The following is a 17,909-nucleotide window of genomic DNA, read 5'->3' on the forward strand; positions in this document are numbered from 1 at the left end:
ATATATATAAACCCTCCGTCTTCTTCGATGAGCATCAAAAAAACCCTCCGATTTTGCACCTTTTTTCTCTTACAAACCCGATTTCTAGGTGTGTGGTCGCCGGCGTAGTTGCAGAATATATGAGAAGGTGGCTGAGCGGATCTATGATGATGGTGCTTTTTCAGAAGTCGCCGGTCTCATTCTTCACCAGTACGCCACTGTCGGAAGTTGCCGACGGAATTTTAGATCAAGGTGGCGATGGTGTTTTAGGCTTAGTGATGTAGGTCTGCTGTGAAGGAGGCAAGAACAGGGGAGAATGGAAGTGCGTACGAAGGGGTTGAAATACTTGGTTTATTTATTTATTTTTTAATTTAAAACTGATAAATAAATAAAAAATGAAAAAATAAAATAGTAAGGGTAAGATAGTCATTTCATGTCAATAAGGACTAAGCGTGCAAGAAAAAACAAACATAAGGATGGTCCGAGTTAATTTATAAAAATAAGAACTAAACACGTTTTCTAACATGTACATTAGGGACGAATGATGTAATTTACTAAATGTAAGATTAATACAATTTTCTAAATCACAAATTCAGGGTAAATGGATTAAAATCAAAATTTGCAACGTGGTCCTCAAGCTACGGTGTCTTGACAAATAACCCATGAGTTGATTAGACTTCATGTTCTCCTTAATTTGGTCATAACGTCGGTTGCTTCAGAAAATTTTGAGTTGGTGATGGCGGCGTGGAGGATGCAGAGGCGATTACTTTCTCTCTTCACAAGCACAACCACAAGCAGCAGACAACCTCCTATCTCCCTCCGCAACGGTTTGTTCTCTTTCCATTCATTGAAACCCTAGATGTCACTGTTTATACCACTTGTCTCGATTCTGTTTTCATCGATAAAACTGAACGATTCCTAGGATATAAAATTTCTTTTCCCTCTCACGAATTCGATTTTTTCGGTTGAAGATTGAAGAAATCATAGAAGAAAAGATTATTCAATCGTTGTAGTTTTTTGGTTTGGTGACCGGGGATGAACTAGTTACATTCTTTTGTTGCAATTGTGTGTTCGTGATGCGTAGTAGCAGATGAAATTGCAATGAAGTGAAGTGGATATAATTTATTTAGAGGCTAGGAAAAGTCAGTTAGATCATAATTTGTTTTTTGCTTCTCAAACTGTGAAATTGCAAAAACAACACAGTAGAATGAGAGTTTATGAATTTCATTTTTGGTGATGCTGATGGTTTGTTTATTACTAACAAAATTCCCAACTATAATCTTTTCGATTGTGAATATTATTGAGTTATGAATTTGAGAAATCATATGATAACGATCCTAACACAGTAGAAGTTGCTGTTAATTTTGTTTCAGATCCCTCAACGAATTTTCTTCCTTCTCTCAATTCATTCCTTCATGGTGACCAATTCTACAAAAAACAATTCAGATCATTTTCAGAAACCAACAATTCGACTGTCAAAAACACAGTAGAAGTAGAAGAAGAGCATGAAGCTTCAAGTTCAAAATCCATGGAGAAGTCTGAAATCGAGAAGACTGAAGTCAGCTTCAGTGCTAAATCTGAGTTGAAGATATCTCCACGACATGATCTTGCAATGATGTTCACCTGTAAAGTCTGTGAAACCAGATCTGTGAAGACAATTTCTCGTGAATCATATGAGAAGGGTGTGGTGGTGGCTCGATGTGGTGGGTGTGATAACTACCACCTGATTGCCGACCATTTGGGGATTTTTGGGGAGAAAGGGAGCATTGAAGACATTTTGGCTGCTCGTGGAGAGGAGGTTAGAAGAGGGAATTCAGATACTTTGAATCTTACACTTGAGGACCTTGTTGGAATGTCAAAATCATCAAATTAAAATCTTTTTTTTTTTTTTTTTTTTTTTTTTTTTTTTTGTGGGATTAAGGTGATGTATGATTAACATGTTATTATTTAGACTTTTTAACATCTCTTATACGTGCAAAAGATTCAAATGTGACTCACGGATGAAAATGGTTTTAGAAAGGTTGTCTAATTATGTTTCGTATCATCACATATACAAGACACCTAAATTGCCAATAATCACAATAATTACAACATTAAGTTATTTTTATTTTGTAAATTGATATTTTAGGTAGTCATGTAAGGGAAAATTATTGAAAAACAACTATATTTTGGTCATTTTTTGGTTTAACTATATCTCATTTTCATCGGTGAAAACCACCCAAATTTTATAGGGATAATGACTTGAGAGGCTAACAAACGATATCATTTGTACATATTTGGTCATTTAATTTATTTTATTGCACTCTTAACCCTTAAATTTTTTTTTTTTTTTTTTTTTTTTGTTTAAAACATACCATTATGACTTATAATAGCAGGTAAAAATTGTTGTGGGAGCTGAGCTCCACCTCCGACAACATTTCTAGCGCTCCGATCATCTTCTCCGACCAAGCATGAGTTTTCCGGCCATGATAGATTTCGAGTTCATTTATGGTAGAATCTTGGAACATATACATACGAAACACATGTAAACTCAAGTTCATACATGGTTTTGGAACAAAACTAAAACAAATGAGAAATCAAGTTCATCCATGGCATATTTTGAGTTCAACCCCTTCAAATCCTCAAATTTAAACCCTTCAACATTTGGAATTGATTTTGTTTATGATGATGAAAGCTTTTGTTTATGATGAAGAAAGCCTAACAAGAATCGAACTCATCTCCAGTTCACATATGGCAGATTTCAGGTCTCGTTTCTAGACCCATTCATATTCACCTTCATGGTATTTGGAATTGATTTCGATTTTGAAGTATAATTATGATACTGATGATTGATTGCAAACACACACCTGGAAGCAAAATCAATTTCAAACATACATGTGATGAACAATTTTATTTTTGAAGAAACCCTAGCCAACGAATCTGGAACCAAATCAAAGTTTGAAGGAAAATATACCAAAAGATGAAGATGTACAAAAACTCTTCAAGATGAAGGGTTTTCAAATGAAGATGAAGATGTTTTTCATCCTTCAGTATATGCTGATGAAGATGAACATGAACACACGAAAACTATTGGTTTTTCAAGTTCGATTTCCTCTCAAAAAAATTCACATAACAAGATGAATATTCAAACCAAATCAGAAAACGATTTTGAAATCGTGTTCCTGTCCATCCTTTTTTTTTTCCAACAAATCCATGTTTCAGTTCTTAAAAAAATTTCAACTCTGTTTTTAATGGATGTTTTTCTGCAGAGTACACGCTTGATGAGACAACTATGTTTTTTGTGGATTTTTTTTGGGTTTGAACTCCGTTTTCAGTGGTTTTCATGAGTGACCAGAAAAATTTTGGTCCTTGCTGGAAACAACGCAGGAAAATCGAGTTTGACCGGAGAAGATGACAGGAAAACTCATGTTTGGCCGGACACAACGCCGGAAACCGGCAAAACCTACTATTACCGGTCATGCTGGTATAATGTATACATTCCAACAAGTTCAGGGGTTAATAAATCATGAAAAATAATCTATGATGACCACTTTGACCTTCTTTAACAGATTAAAATGATCACACTTCCACCAGAGCTATATATAGCTATTGAAATATGTCAACAACTTTACTCCATTTCAGTTCACGTTTCATACCAACTTTGGCATCATTGCACATTTCTCATCCATCTATCTTATACTAATGCTTCATTTATCCAAATGCCAGTGACCTCAATCAAATACTAATGTTTCCAAGATCAAATTTGTGAGATACAAGTGCAAGATGACATTTAAAGGATATGAACTCTTGTGAAAAATGACATTTAAGGGAACATAAACATAAGTACTCATAAGTCATAAAAGTCTAAGCAATGAATGTAACCTCTTTACTCATACAAACCTATATAACCATTACCAAACACAAGGGCCAATGCTATCAAAGTTGCTACAGTTTATAAGCATGAAACCTCTTCCTTCCCAACAACTTCACATCACATGCCTGCCAAAAAGGAAAACCACCCTGCAAACACTATTTCACATAAACAAAATCAGATGACTGCAAATCCATTTACAAGTAATTAACTAAGAGCTCAGGGGGAGTTAAAATAGAAATATAGAATATAATCATCACTACATCATTGGGGTATAGTTTGTTTCATCACCAGATTTACTTGGTTTTCTAAATTCAATCAATTGACTAATATCCGCAGCCAAAAAAGAATTCGACTGAACTGAACATGAGGTTCAGGAATGAATCTGTTAACCATGGGGTTTGACTTGAGTCAAATCTGGAGAGGAAAGAGCAGATCATCTGCTTAAAGATTACCCACAACTCCAACCACTAGCAACATCTACTGTTATGAGGTCATGTCTACACTTGGTATTAGGTTCTACATGTTCAACTTTATGTTGACAGAAGCACTGCTTCTGAAACACCACAAGCGACATTCTTGCAGCATGATAGAGAGTAGCTTACAACTTATTGTTCTATGGGAGTTGACATAATTGGGATTGGGTGCACAATGTATATGATAATATGAGAACAGAAAAGACATTTGCAAAAAAAATACAGGACCATACGTACCAATTTCAGCTACTACTGCTGTTGTTGTTGCTGGTTGCTTGGTGGAGGCGGCATCCCAGGACGAGGAGGTCCAAAACCTGGCATCTGCATTCCAGGTCGAGCAGGGGGAGGCGGACCAGGCATACCAGGTCGTGGCGCTCCCCCTGGTGGTGGCGGACCCCTCATCATCTGAGGCGGTGGAGCCATAGGTCTTTGTCCATATTGCCCTGGCGGAGGTGGATACTGACCAGGCGGCCGTTGAGCAAACTGGGGTGGCATCTGTGGAGGTGGTCCACGAGGCATCTGAGGAGGAGGGCCCTGTCCAGGGTATGGCATTTGTCCAGGTCGGATCACCGGAGCCTGCGGGTAATTCATAGGCGGAGCAGACATATTCGGAACAGGCGGTCGAGAAATCTGCGGCTGCATCATACCAGGAGCTGGCCCACCAATCCCCCGAACCGGTCCAGCTAAACCTGGTTGAGCTTGAATCAAAGGAGCAGTAGGGATTCCACGGCCAGCAGCACGACCGAGACCAGGGCCGGCCAACGCTGCAGCTCCGACGGCTTTAGCGCGATTTTCATCAGGCGGCGGAGGGCCTTCAACGGTCATAGAGATTACCTCTTCTCCTCTCAGAAGAACAAGGCCAAGAGTGCGGCGGTCCTCGCGTTCTTCGTTCTTCTTCGCACCTTTCGCCGGAGGAAGCTTACGGAACTCTTCACAGTCTCCGATTACAAGGTTCATGTGGCGGTCGAAGGCCATGAACTTGCCGACTAGCTGGCGCCCGTCTTGGATCGTGATTCGCATACGGTAATTGATGAACTGGAGCATCTTGGAACCCTTAGACATCGACATTGTTACAGATTTTTGCAGATCTTAGGGTTAGGGTATCAAAGATTACGGGAGGGGTAAGAGGGTTAGGGTTTTAGGAGTGGGGAGATGCAAGGTTCAAAACTTCAAATGGCGGACGACTGGGAGTGGAGTCGAAATACAATGTTCTAAATAAGTCCCTAATGTTTCATAATTGCTTTTAATTGTCCTTGTACTTTTTAGTTGTCTTTGTTCCTAATTTCCTACTTGGGTAAATTACATCAATCATCCTCGAAATCATTCCTTACCATCCCAAGCACGCCAGATAGCCTGAAGAACACAACCACAACCCCGAGCATACAACTTCCATCCCAAGGCTACCGAACCCAACCTTAGCAAACTCTCCAAACCCTAAGAAGACAAATCTGTAATCCCATGCAGAAAACCAGCCATACTTTACCTAGAACCTGAAATCTAGAATTGGTCTGACTCCCCGAAAGACCGCCCACACTGAGCCACTACCATGCCAAATTCTCATTGGAGTCCAAACTTAATCATAACGCTTCTAACCCTTGATTGACTTGAAGCTTCTAATGGAAACAGAATCCATGGCCATTATTGCTACAGAACACTTATACTTGACAGAAGACTCAAATAATCCTTTCGTCCTTCGAGTAGAGGACTCATATCTACAACGGTTAGACTTAGATGAGAGTTGCGCAACAGGGTCAAATCATTTACTCTAAGATTATCGAATCCAAGATGCAAATGTTTTACCATATTTTCCGAATACCAAATGACTCACACATGAGTCCCAAATCACTAATATCGCCTTGACTTATCTCGATGCCCCTAGTTGCTTTCCAAAAGCATTCGAGACCTCCTTGGTCCCAACTTGTCTGCCAGTAACTGAACACCGATTTCCTGTCCGGTTGCTGAGTTAAAGGACACACACAGTCGCCCCACACAACTTCTGAATGAAAGCCTCATCTTGTAATAATTGTCCAAGCTATCTTTCCACTTATGGCCCCGACCGATCATAACAACCCAACAAACTTGACGCCACCAGGTCCAAGGCTAAAAGTGAATGCTACAAGACCAAATGTAGTCTTATACCACAATCGGCCTCCAACGACCTACCACTTCCTAGTTCCATGCATGTTGTGGTCTTCCCAAAGCCTTACGAACGGATCCACCCTGTTCTAGTCCATCTGAAGAAATCCATGACCAATCATATAATGAAATCCATCTGAAATCCAAAACCCCATACTTTCCTGACCCCTACATAGATACAACCAACCCAAAACACAAGAGTCTGATCTGCCAACAAAATTGAAACCATCCCTTAACCTTGAACCCCTCCATTCATATGCCTTAACGCATATCCTACAGAAGAGAAGGCCTTGCACATAAACACCTACGATTCCCAATGCAAGTTCCCACTAAGAACCATATCCTTACCCAACTTATAACCCGATATCAAAGGATTTACACTTGAATCTTTTTGATTCACAACAACCCCTTACTAATCCGGGGTATCAAGATTCCCAAACCATCTCTGAGGCTACCAATCTCCCACCTGCCCAGCCACCAGGTTCCCAAGAGTCCAAATGATAGGGCTACCCATCCCAAACATCCCTCTGCACCACTTACCGACCACACTCTCAATTCTGAAACCTAAGATCCAATACCTTGACCCAACGGTCTCTACCAGTTCCCACATGCATTTCCATAATCACATGGTCCTCGCCCACGGGTCCCACCCAAACTATACCACGGAGTGGCCTCGCCTACAGGTCCCACCCATCTAGAGCTACACAAGCCCAACTCCGCGCCCGGACCCAAATGGTCCTCAACCTAAAACAGAGAAATACTCCTCAAATTAATCATTTGTGTAAGTTTTATACTTTCTATCTCTTAATCTATATGTTTTATTTTATCATTTTTTCAACACCCTTTTTTCAAAAGGTTAAATGCATTAAACGGGACAATGTGTTTGACAATAGTATTCTATTACTTGCATTTAATTAAAGGCAAGGAATAGCAATACAACTTATTACATTTGTTTGTACGATTTGCCTTAATTTTGTCTGGTGTGACATCCCCAATTTCACGGCCAGAAAATACCGATTTGTTTATGCTTTGTTTTTAAAATCAGAGTAATCTTTTAAAGAAAACAGTTGCGGATTTTGTTGCCAAAACAAAATATGATAAGAATTTATCAAAGCATTCCTTTAAAGAAATGTATTTTCATTATATAACAAAATCTCGGGATGTCATGTTCCGATACAAACACATAAGCATAAACAGAACTTACATTTATTTACACTAATGATTTACATCTCTTTTAATCTCTCGGTGAAATATGTCTTCGTATTGATACCTGTGATACAAAGAAAACTGAGTGGTTCAGGCTTTGGAGCCTAGTGAGCATATAGGGTTTTCGACCCACAATAATATAATTATTATATTCAATCATCAAAAAATCAACCCAATTATCCATCCTCATTATCTTCTTTATTTCTTAGGATTTTACCCTAAGAATTCAACTACCCGTCATCCATTCATTCCTAAGGATTGACCTAAGGAATTGGCGCAAAATCTATTGCTACATAAGGCGCATCTACCAACATCATCTTTTAAGCGTCTCTGCCAGGATTACATCATACACTATGAGGCGCAACTGCCAAGTTTATGACATTGTCTTTTAGGCGCATCTACCGACATTATCCTATAAACGCATCTTCCAGGATTATCTCATAAGTATATCTGCTAGTATTATGATATTCTCCATTTGGTGCATCTACCAATATTATTCTTAAGCGCATTTGCTAGTATCATGACATTCTCTAATTGGTGCATCTACCAATATTATTCTTTAATCATCTTACATATCTCATCATTTACCTCATCATTTTATCACATACCAACTATCTCATCTATCCATGTTCTACCCTACATATTAGTAGATATAAAATACATATACAGTTTAACTCATTTAAAAACCATATAAAACATCCATTCCACACTTATCTCAAATAAACAACAGTACATAAACACATAGCATGTATTTCAAGCAAATACTTCATATTTATGTGTTAGAAGAAAGTAACTATATACTCACACATATAAACAACAATATACTTAATACATTCAAACAATACTTGTATTATTATCGTGTTTATGAAAGGGACTATACACCCACACATATAAACAACTTTATATTATACACATAGCACATATTTCATAGCAAATACTTAATATTTATGTGTTAGAAGAAAGTGACCACACACTCACCTGATCAGAAGATGATCGGGCAGCACTACGACTTGTAGAAGTAGTATCCTTCGGTGAAACTGTGATCTCTTCACACACCGGACTTCTCGCGGGCAGAGCTTCGGCTCGGAAACTCTTTTCTTCTTGGGATCTTCGGTGCTTCGGGACTCGCTTCGGTTCTCGGGATGATACCGGGGCTTCGGGGGGTTAAAATTGCACGTAAAACGATGTAATATGGGTGAGAGATGAGAGAATGAGCAACCAAACTCAGCCGGCCCTTCAAATCTATTTATAGGGCAAAATCTGCCCTTGCCACGTCGTGACACCTTTTTCCACGTCGTGGGTTTGGTCGTCACTGCATGCGTCATCGCAAGTTGCATCTGGGGGACTCCCGGAGGTTTCAGAAGACTTGCCACGTCGTGGTATCTGATAGTTTTGGGGTTTCGCGCCCCGAACTTCAGAAATGCATAACTTTCGCATACGAACTCCATTTTCGACGTTCTTTATATCGACGCGTAGGTGAGATTATACTCTACAACTCTTGTTTAGACTCCATTGGCTAATTTTGACTTTATTTTAAATATATTATAAATATATTACTTATATATTATCTTTAGTAGATCGGGACAGGAAAACTCCGTTCGAAATTCATAACTCCTTCATTCCGAACTCCGTTTTCGTCTGTCCTTTTATCGTTCGACTACTATCGAAGACATCTTAGACTCTCGTTTATATCACTAAGGATAGATATCTATCTACCTTAAATTCACTATTTACATCGCGCTGGGTCGTGCCGGTTCTGTCGCGAAACTTCGACATGTCATAACTTCTTCGTTATAACTCGGATTTTGACGTTCTTTATATGCACGGAAACCTTGTGACATATACTAAAACTTGGTTAAGATTAATCCTTCTAAATAATCTTCCATCAAAAATTTATTTTTGATGCTTATCGTCTCTAAATTGACTAGCCCGGATCTACGGGCGTTACATTTGGTTTGTTTGGTAACTTGACTAAAATGTTTGGACGATTTTACCCTTCAAAACCCCAGTTTGTTGTAGACAAGAAGCTTCTGATTCAGTTAGCCTAACTCATCAAAGTTTGTTCCTTATTTATGTATTTCAGATGTGTGGAGGCACTGTCATGTTATTGTTGGATTAGTTGTCTTCTTGTTGTTGTTATTATGTGTTTTTTTAGATGTAGCCTTGTGCAAGATTTCTTTTAATTTGGGTTATTTTTGTCTTTAAATTGTCTTTATTTTTCAGCCACTTGCTTGATTTATTCATTATATACGATTCCAAATTTTTTTACAGTGACATAGTGTAACGACAGAAAAATACAACCAAATTTTAAATTTTTCAAAAACAGCTCAATTCCATTAAATCTTTACAAAAAGGTTTTCAATACAAAAAATTTAATGTATTCCCAGAATCATATTACTACAAAATCATGAGGAGCGGTACGATCACGCCTTCGCCTTGCCACGGTCTCCTGAAGAACCTGAAAAACATAAAACCACAACTGTAAGCCGAAAGCTTAGTGAGATATCCCCAAAATACCAACCACTAACACCATACACGCATAACATGCCACATCATATCAGATCATAGAACAGTCATGCACTTCGGGTCTACTGTGTGACTGGTCCGCCGCATCGGCCTACAGTCCACCTGGTCCACCCTCTGAGTCTAGTCACATACATCGAGTCTGCAGTGTGATTGGTCCGCCCGCTCCAGGCCTTCAATCCTCCTGGTCCACTCTCTGAGTCTACAGTATGACTGGTCCGCCCACTTCGGGCCTTCAATCTGCCTGGTCCACTCTCCGAGCCTCGGCACGTCTGGTCCGCCATCTTGGGGCCTACAGCCTATTCGGACTGCTCGCTGGGCCTTCGGAACAACCGGTCCGCCCTGGGTATCTTGGCCTACAGCACAAAGCAGGACCCGCCTCAACCCAACTCCAGTCCAAACAACCATGTGCACATATACATACAATCATATAGCAATTCACAGTCAACAAACAGATCAAACAGATCACATAACATATCATCATCCTAACCAGGATACCGACCTAACAGGTCACTAACATAGCATCTCCCTATCTTTCAGGATACCGATCTCAATCAGGTCTCTAACATATATCATCCTAACTCACATGATGCAAACATATCAAAGCAGTAACATAATAACAACCACCCGGATCTCAATCCGATAAGGGCCGGCCTTGGTTCCTTAGACCCTGTTGATATAGTGAGGATAACTCACCTCGAAACTATCGGCTGAAAGGATAAGATCCCGCTGCTCCAATCTCCGACACGAACTCCTCCACTGAACACCAAAACACTCAACTCTATAAATACCCTTAATTACCAAAATACCCCTGAAAGACAACTGGTCAACCTTTGAGCAAGGTCAAAGTCAACCCCTGACTGACTCTACTCGCCGAGTCAACCCGATGACTCGCCGAGTCCCCATACTCAGAATTTCCCTCAACCCGCGACCTAACTCGCCGAGTCACCCCGAGACTCGTCGAGTCCAACAACTCTGAGTCCACTCGTCCACAACTCACCGAGTCATCCCTTGACTCGCCGATTCTCGACTCAACCAGAAAATATTGGGACTCTTCGACAAGACTCGCCGAGTCCAAGAACAGACTCGCCGAGTCCAAGAACAGACTCGCCGAGTCTAAGGCTATCTTCAACCTATTCGCCGAGTTGTTCATACAACTCGCCGAGTTCCAGGCCATCTTCATCCAACTCGCCGAGTTGTTCTTCCAACTCGTCGAGTTCCAGCTCATCTTCAAGCAACTCGTCGAGTCCACCCATGTGACTCGCCGAGTACCACCAGTCTAAATCCATTCAGAAGCACTCCAGGCAATGCAATTGATCCAAAACATAGATCTAGCCTCCTACAACCCATCCATCACGTAAAGTGGCAATCTTTACGTGAATCCAAAGAGATCTAGGCCTTTAACACTTTAGGGCTAGGGTTTGGGACATGATAGCTTCACTACACACTTGAACACATGGACTTTCAAGCATTCCAACCCTCCTCCATTCCAGATCTGAGGTAGCAACCTCAGATCTAACCTCTAAACTCCAAAACACCAAAGGATAAGCTCCCCACAAACCCCATAATGATGAATCCATAAGGCTAACAGCCCAAGGACGAGATATTACCTCAAAAGGACGCCCCAACTGCAATGGAACTCGAATCCAAACAAAGCCCCTTGCTCCAAGCCTCTCCTTCTTCAAGATCTCTTCAACAACCACCTCTCCAAGCTCCAATTCACTCAACAATGGGGTTTCTCCACGAAATTAGGGTTTCTGAGACTCAAGGGGTGATAAGGAGGCTGGGGAGGAAACATAATGTTCCTTATATAGGGCTCAACTTCCAAATTTAGGGTTTTCTCCATTCAGCGCCTACTCGCCGAGTCCAATACACTGACTCGCCGAGTCGGCCACTTAACACGCGACCAGGTTGCGACTCTACTTGCCGAGTCCACCCATGGACTCGCCGAGTCTATCTTTCCTATTTTACTCTTTTAGCCCTTCAACTTTACTCTTGCTATTCCGGGATGTTACACATAGTGGTTTAAGAAAGCAAAATTTGACTTTCTTATTTATAATTAACTATATTAATGATTTTTTCATTAAAAAATTAAAATTGAAGGCAAAATTTTAGTTGTCAAATACGACTTAGATTATAGATAAGTGTTAACAGTTAAATACCAACAAGACTATAACTAAGTGCTTTGGTCAAATTAATAGTTTATCATATTCATACACTTATAGTATATGTTTACGACCTTTCTAACATAACGATCTGCCATTGTCGTTGCCCCCTTAAACCACCAAGATCCATGATCGTCATCGCCACATTCTACCACCGAAGTCTTCTCATTCCATTGTATTTTCTCTTTCTTCTTTTGGTTTTTCTATTTTCTGTATTTTGGTTGTGAAATTAGGTTTTAGTTGTCAGTGAAACATGTCACTAAATGAACAAAGCTCAAATACACTTGAGATCATGAGATATAGAGGAAGAAATAAGTCTATAAATTTTTATTTTTCTATAAGGTAAAATTACTTTGCCAATGCAAAGGTTTATCACGTAAAAGAAAATGGTTTCCGTTGAAACGTCAAAAAAAAAAAAAAATTGAAATAGAAAATTAATAATGTACAAATTTATTGCAAATACTTTGATTGTTTTGTGAAATGAAATTCGTTTAATATTAAAACATTTTATATTGTAAATCATTGTTATAGCTAATACTATATTTTGGTTAATTTTATGTCTTATTTAACCATAGTCCCATACCACTCGACCACAAAGTGGACATTGACAAATAAAAATTGCTCTTTCGATTAAGCAAAAATGACAAATAAATATATATATATATATATTTTTTCATATTTTATATAATAAATTATTTTAAAAAATATTATCAAATAGCTTGTTTTACATACACATCTATCATACATGTGCTTCCACACAATTAAAAAATGCCGATACAAAAAAGACCGATACGAAAAAAGAGCGGCAAAAAACTGCTCGAAATAAATCGAAACCAAACAATTTATCGTCTAGGAAAAATTAACCAATCGCCAGAATGAAACTATTATCCGTCCATTGCATCGCGCGAGTACGTTGCTAGTGTGTGTGTGTGTGTGTGTATATATATATATATATATATATATATATATATATATATATATATATATATATATATATATATATATATAATTTCTCCAAAAATCATGAAAATTTAAAGGATAGTTCCACTCATTATACTAGAGACTTTGTAAAACTATATATATTTTTTAAAATAAGTTTTTGAAGTGTTTATTTTTAATTTTAAGAAATATTAGTTTTAAAAAAAATGTTGAACATAATATGATCCAAAATGTGATGATTCAAATTTTTATGATTAAAAAAAAAACTTTTGATTCAACTCTTTTCTGATCCTTAATTTGTTATGATCTAAAAATAATAAGACTAAAATATTTTATAATCCTTATTTATATATTTTATGATTCAAAAATTAAATGATTCAATTTATATAATGATCTATATTTTTTTAACAAAAACTTTATTTAAATGAATATATCATTGATCTAAAGTCATATGATTAAAAAATGATTTGATTCAAAATATTATGATTGAAAATAATTTGATTCAAAATATTATGATCCAAAATTAATATGATTCAAAAAATGTATGAACGAAAAATATTATGATCCTTAATATTCTTCTTATTTGAAATTTATAATTGTTAAACATAAAAAACTCAAACCAATATTTAGTTTATAGAATCAAAAAATAAAAACAAAAATAAAAAAACATTTGTATCTTCAATTATGTAGTATAGATATTAAAAAAAACGAAAAAAACTCAAAAATTAAAAAAAAACGAAAAACGTTAAAACCGAGTATATATCTGTTCAGCCTTTTTGTTTAAAAAAAAACAAATTTTAAAAAATAAAAACAAAAAATGAAAAAAAATCAAAAATAAATAATAAAACACACTTCAATGACGTTCTATGTATGTTCGTAACACGCGATTAAATACTTGAGACCATATTAATTACCACGGACGTGAATCGCATGCGAACACACCACGCCCAAGTATTCGGTTTGACGTTTGTGTTCTTAAAGAAATGGGTGATGGAAAATTGTCGTCGTAGTAATAATACTTTATTTATAGGTAAATATGCGTTTTTTTTTAACAAATTATGTAAATAAATGTATTTTATGAAATAATATTCTTTGAACAAATTATGTAAGATTCATGGTAAAACATTTTAACATGTACGAAAAAAAATATTAATAACTAAATATATATATATATATATATATATATATATATATATATATATATATATATATATATATATATATATATATATATATATATTATAGTGATTAAATATGTAAAAAGTTTAATAACTCAATGTATACATAAAAACTTATAATCTCCTATCATAACGGTTTTTATTTAGCAAACGAGAAAAAATTAATGATAAATCAAACTAGGCTGACAATTCTCGACACGACACGCGACACGACCCGCGACACGATACGAAATAAATGGGTTTGTGTTGAGTTTTTCAACCCGCTAACCCGCCAACCCGTTTATTAAACGGGTCATATATGAGTTTCTAAAAAAAACAAACGGGTTGACCCGCCGACCCGTTTATATTCTTAATAAAAAAAAATTATTTTATTTTTAAATGTATTTATGTATCAAGTATTGATATTTAATAAGTATTATATAATATATACCATTGATTAATAGACCATTTGACTGTTTTGACATTTTGACTCGTGGTGGATGGTCTAAGGTCGTAAGTCGTGTCCTATAAAGCTAAGTCTATAACATGTTTCTATGAATGTTTTTAATTTTTATTTGGATGTTTAAAACTTAAATGTCTAAAATTTGGACCCACGAACCCAAATCTGACCCACGAACCCGTCAACCTGTAAACCCGTATAAATAAATGGGTTGGCGGGTCATATATGGGTTTATGTTCCAAACCCGGCAACCCGTGACCTGTATATTTAAATGGGTCGTGTTTGGGTTGACATATTTTGACCCGCCAACCCGTGACACGCCAACCCGAACACAACACGATTGTCAGGCCTAAATCCAACACAAAAATAAATTTAAAAACTAAATACTTACATAATTTAAAATTACATCTTCCTTTTGTTTAAATTCGCTAAAAGTTTCATTATAAAAAGCACTAGTTGTCTAATTGAGTACTTTTTAAAGAATAAAGTTGGACTGTTGGAGTCTTGAACTTATAGTCACTTGGGCTTTTATGTTTACTTTTATTAATTTGAGTCCAACCCAAAAACCAAGTGCTTGAGGGCACCACTTGTTAAAAAGAATCTAATCTCTTTTTTTTAATCAACCTCAATGTAAAAAACAATTCTGCCGTTGAGGGCACCTCTCCCTTACCTTCTATCTAAGTATAAGCTTTAAATAACATGACAATTTCCCTTCAAGTTTAGCGTAACAGTAGCATTTTTGTGATTACACCAGACTAGTTCCTTTTCCTCACCAACACTCTATCTGTAAGCACATGAACATAAGGTGAGGTGCACACTTTTATTGTAAATGTTTGTGCAACAATGTACTTGTGCATACTTTTGTGTAACATAATAGATTTAATTATCTAATATATGGAAAAGTTATAACTAAAATCAAGTCTACACATGCTCATTTGAAATGAAAAAACAACAATATAACTATCAATACTCATGATGCATTGATGCTATCCTAGAAAATTTACGGGTTGATAATATTCGGAGCTTCTTCCATGTCAGACTTAGTGAAAGTTAAGTCGGAAGGTGGAAGAGGGAGTAGGTGGTGGAGATATGTTTCAATCATTATATGTGCATTAGAGACTTAAGAAAAAAAAAATTAAGAACTAAACTTGTGATTTTTGTAAAGCACATATACTACGTAATTTAGTGCAATTTTTAGTAATACGTATTTTAATTTTATATATTTAATAAAACAACTTAATCAAAATAATATTAACATAAAAAGAAAAAGTCTTCCTAAAACTACTCAAACAGTAATAAATGCCAACACTTCATTTATCAAATAAGCAACCAACTTGAATCAAAGCAAGTCATTACTAATGTTAAGTGGTTTTGAAATAATAATATGTGGTCCTTGTAACATTGCAAGTGGAGATGCTATCATGCTATGTGGTAGTAGTATGTTATTGTTGATGTGATGAGCGATAGGTATTTGTCATAACTAAAATTAAATAAATTGAAAGTCAAAATTATGGGTATTTAGGTTTGACTATTTGTGTGCATATAGCAGAAATAGACACTTGGAACTAACACAATTCCACACCTAAGTATCTTGATGGATTAATCAATCATTAATAAAACACAAACGTGGGCGCAACATATTTAGCCACATTGCTTGTGGGGCTTCAAAATGTCAACAAAGGATGCACATCGACACAAACCGATAAAGTCTCCTAAATTGTACTCTCTAACTGAAAGTATTAAATAAATTATCTTTTCGTAAATTTGTTTTATTGTATACAATGTAAGCAATTCATTAGTTATCAAGTATTTTTTTTGTCTAAAAAATGCATATTTTTCATGATGTATAATTTAATAAAGAAGTTCAACCATATAAAATGTCCAATTGTCTTTTAAATGGGACAAAATAAATAAAATCAATATGTACTAAATTCATGTAAGGATTACTAATCGATAAAAAGTAAATTGTGATTATGATTGACAAGTTACGAAGAAAAAAAAAGAAAAAAAAACTACTTCCTTTAGCCGAAATAGTGTAAGTAGGGCTGTAAACGAACCGAACGAACACGAACAGAGCTTGTTTGTGTTTGTCCGTTTAAGTTAACGAATAAATGAACGAACACGAACAGATAAACGAACGAGTTTTCTTGTTCATGTTCGTTCGTTTAACAAATTACATTGTTCATGTTCGTTCGTGAACATGCTGAACGAACATAAACAAACGAACATAAATGAACAAAGATAAACAAACATATATGAACATATAATATAGTAATGTAATCAAACACAATTAAACATATATGAAGATAAAAGGAACTTATATGAACGAACATAAACAAATGTAAACAAACAACATAAACAAACGTTCACGAACATAATTGAACGTACGAGACCATTGTTCATGTTCGTTCGTTTAATTAAACGAACGAGAATTTGTGTTCATGTTCGTTCATTTATTAAGTAAACAAACATAAACAAATTTCCCGCCGAACGGTTCACAAACAATTTGTTGAACGTTTAGTTCGTTTACAGCCCTAAGTGTAAGTGTATAACAATTTGCATAAAATATAGTTTAGTAAGAATTATTTAATTATTCATTGAATGACTACAATAAATTCAATAAAAAGAAAAATAAAAATACATACTTACTAACATGCAACAAGTGTATATATATTATATGCGTGTGTGCTTCTCGTTGCATCGTGCGTATAAATCATATACTATTTTCATGAAAACGTATGGTAAATATTATAAATTTTATGAAAGTTGTTCCGTCGACAATATCGGTATTAAGGATATTTACTTTTCTATTACCTAGATTACATTTTTTATTTAAATTTATAGTCATCGTGTATTCTTGTATTCAATGGTGATTTTTATTAAACCTTACCATGAGACTAACTATTTCATTTTTTTTCTCTCCAAGGAAGCCTACAATATAAAATATACATAAGAAAGTAGACCTACCATAAATAAATCTTAATATGATGAATTGAGTAGTTCCTTAAATTTGTGAAA

At 36.2% G+C, this 17,909-nt stretch overlaps 2 protein-coding genes across 3 annotated transcripts; one reads left to right on the forward strand and one right to left on the reverse strand.

Moving 5' to 3' along the window:
* The first annotated feature begins 648 nt into the window (after positions 1 to 648).
* Positions 649 to 1,856, forward strand: LOC111913216 (uncharacterized). Its single transcript, XM_023908935.3, has 2 exons — positions 649 to 806; positions 1,353 to 1,856. The coding sequence occupies exons 1-2, from the start codon at positions 716 to 718 to the stop codon at positions 1,850 to 1,852; spliced, it is 591 nt and encodes a 196-aa protein (XP_023764703.1). The 5' UTR covers positions 649 to 715; the 3' UTR covers positions 1,853 to 1,856.
* Positions 1,857 to 3,742: 1,886 nt separating this feature from the next.
* On the reverse strand, positions 3,743 to 5,489 carry LOC111913215 (uncharacterized). 2 transcript variants are annotated; one of them, XM_023908934.3, is made up of 2 exons: positions 4,543 to 5,489; positions 3,743 to 3,978 (listed from the first exon to the last, which is right to left on the reverse strand). In XM_023908934.3, exon 1 carries the CDS (start codon positions 5,371 to 5,373, stop codon positions 4,555 to 4,557), a length of 819 nt encoding a protein of 272 aa, XP_023764702.1. In that variant the 5' UTR covers positions 5,374 to 5,489; the 3' UTR covers positions 3,743 to 3,978; positions 4,543 to 4,554. The 2 variants fall into 2 exon arrangements, with proteins under 2 accessions (XP_023764702.1, XP_023764701.1); XM_023908933.3 differs by having other exon boundaries at positions 3,743 to 3,987; positions 4,543 to 5,488.
* Positions 5,490 to 17,909: the final 12,420 nt, after the last annotated feature.

This window comes from Lactuca sativa, chromosome 8, assembly GCF_002870075.4.
Source record: "Lactuca sativa cultivar Salinas chromosome 8, Lsat_Salinas_v11, whole genome shotgun sequence".
Classification (NCBI taxonomy): domain Eukaryota; kingdom Viridiplantae; phylum Streptophyta; class Magnoliopsida; order Asterales; family Asteraceae; genus Lactuca; species Lactuca sativa.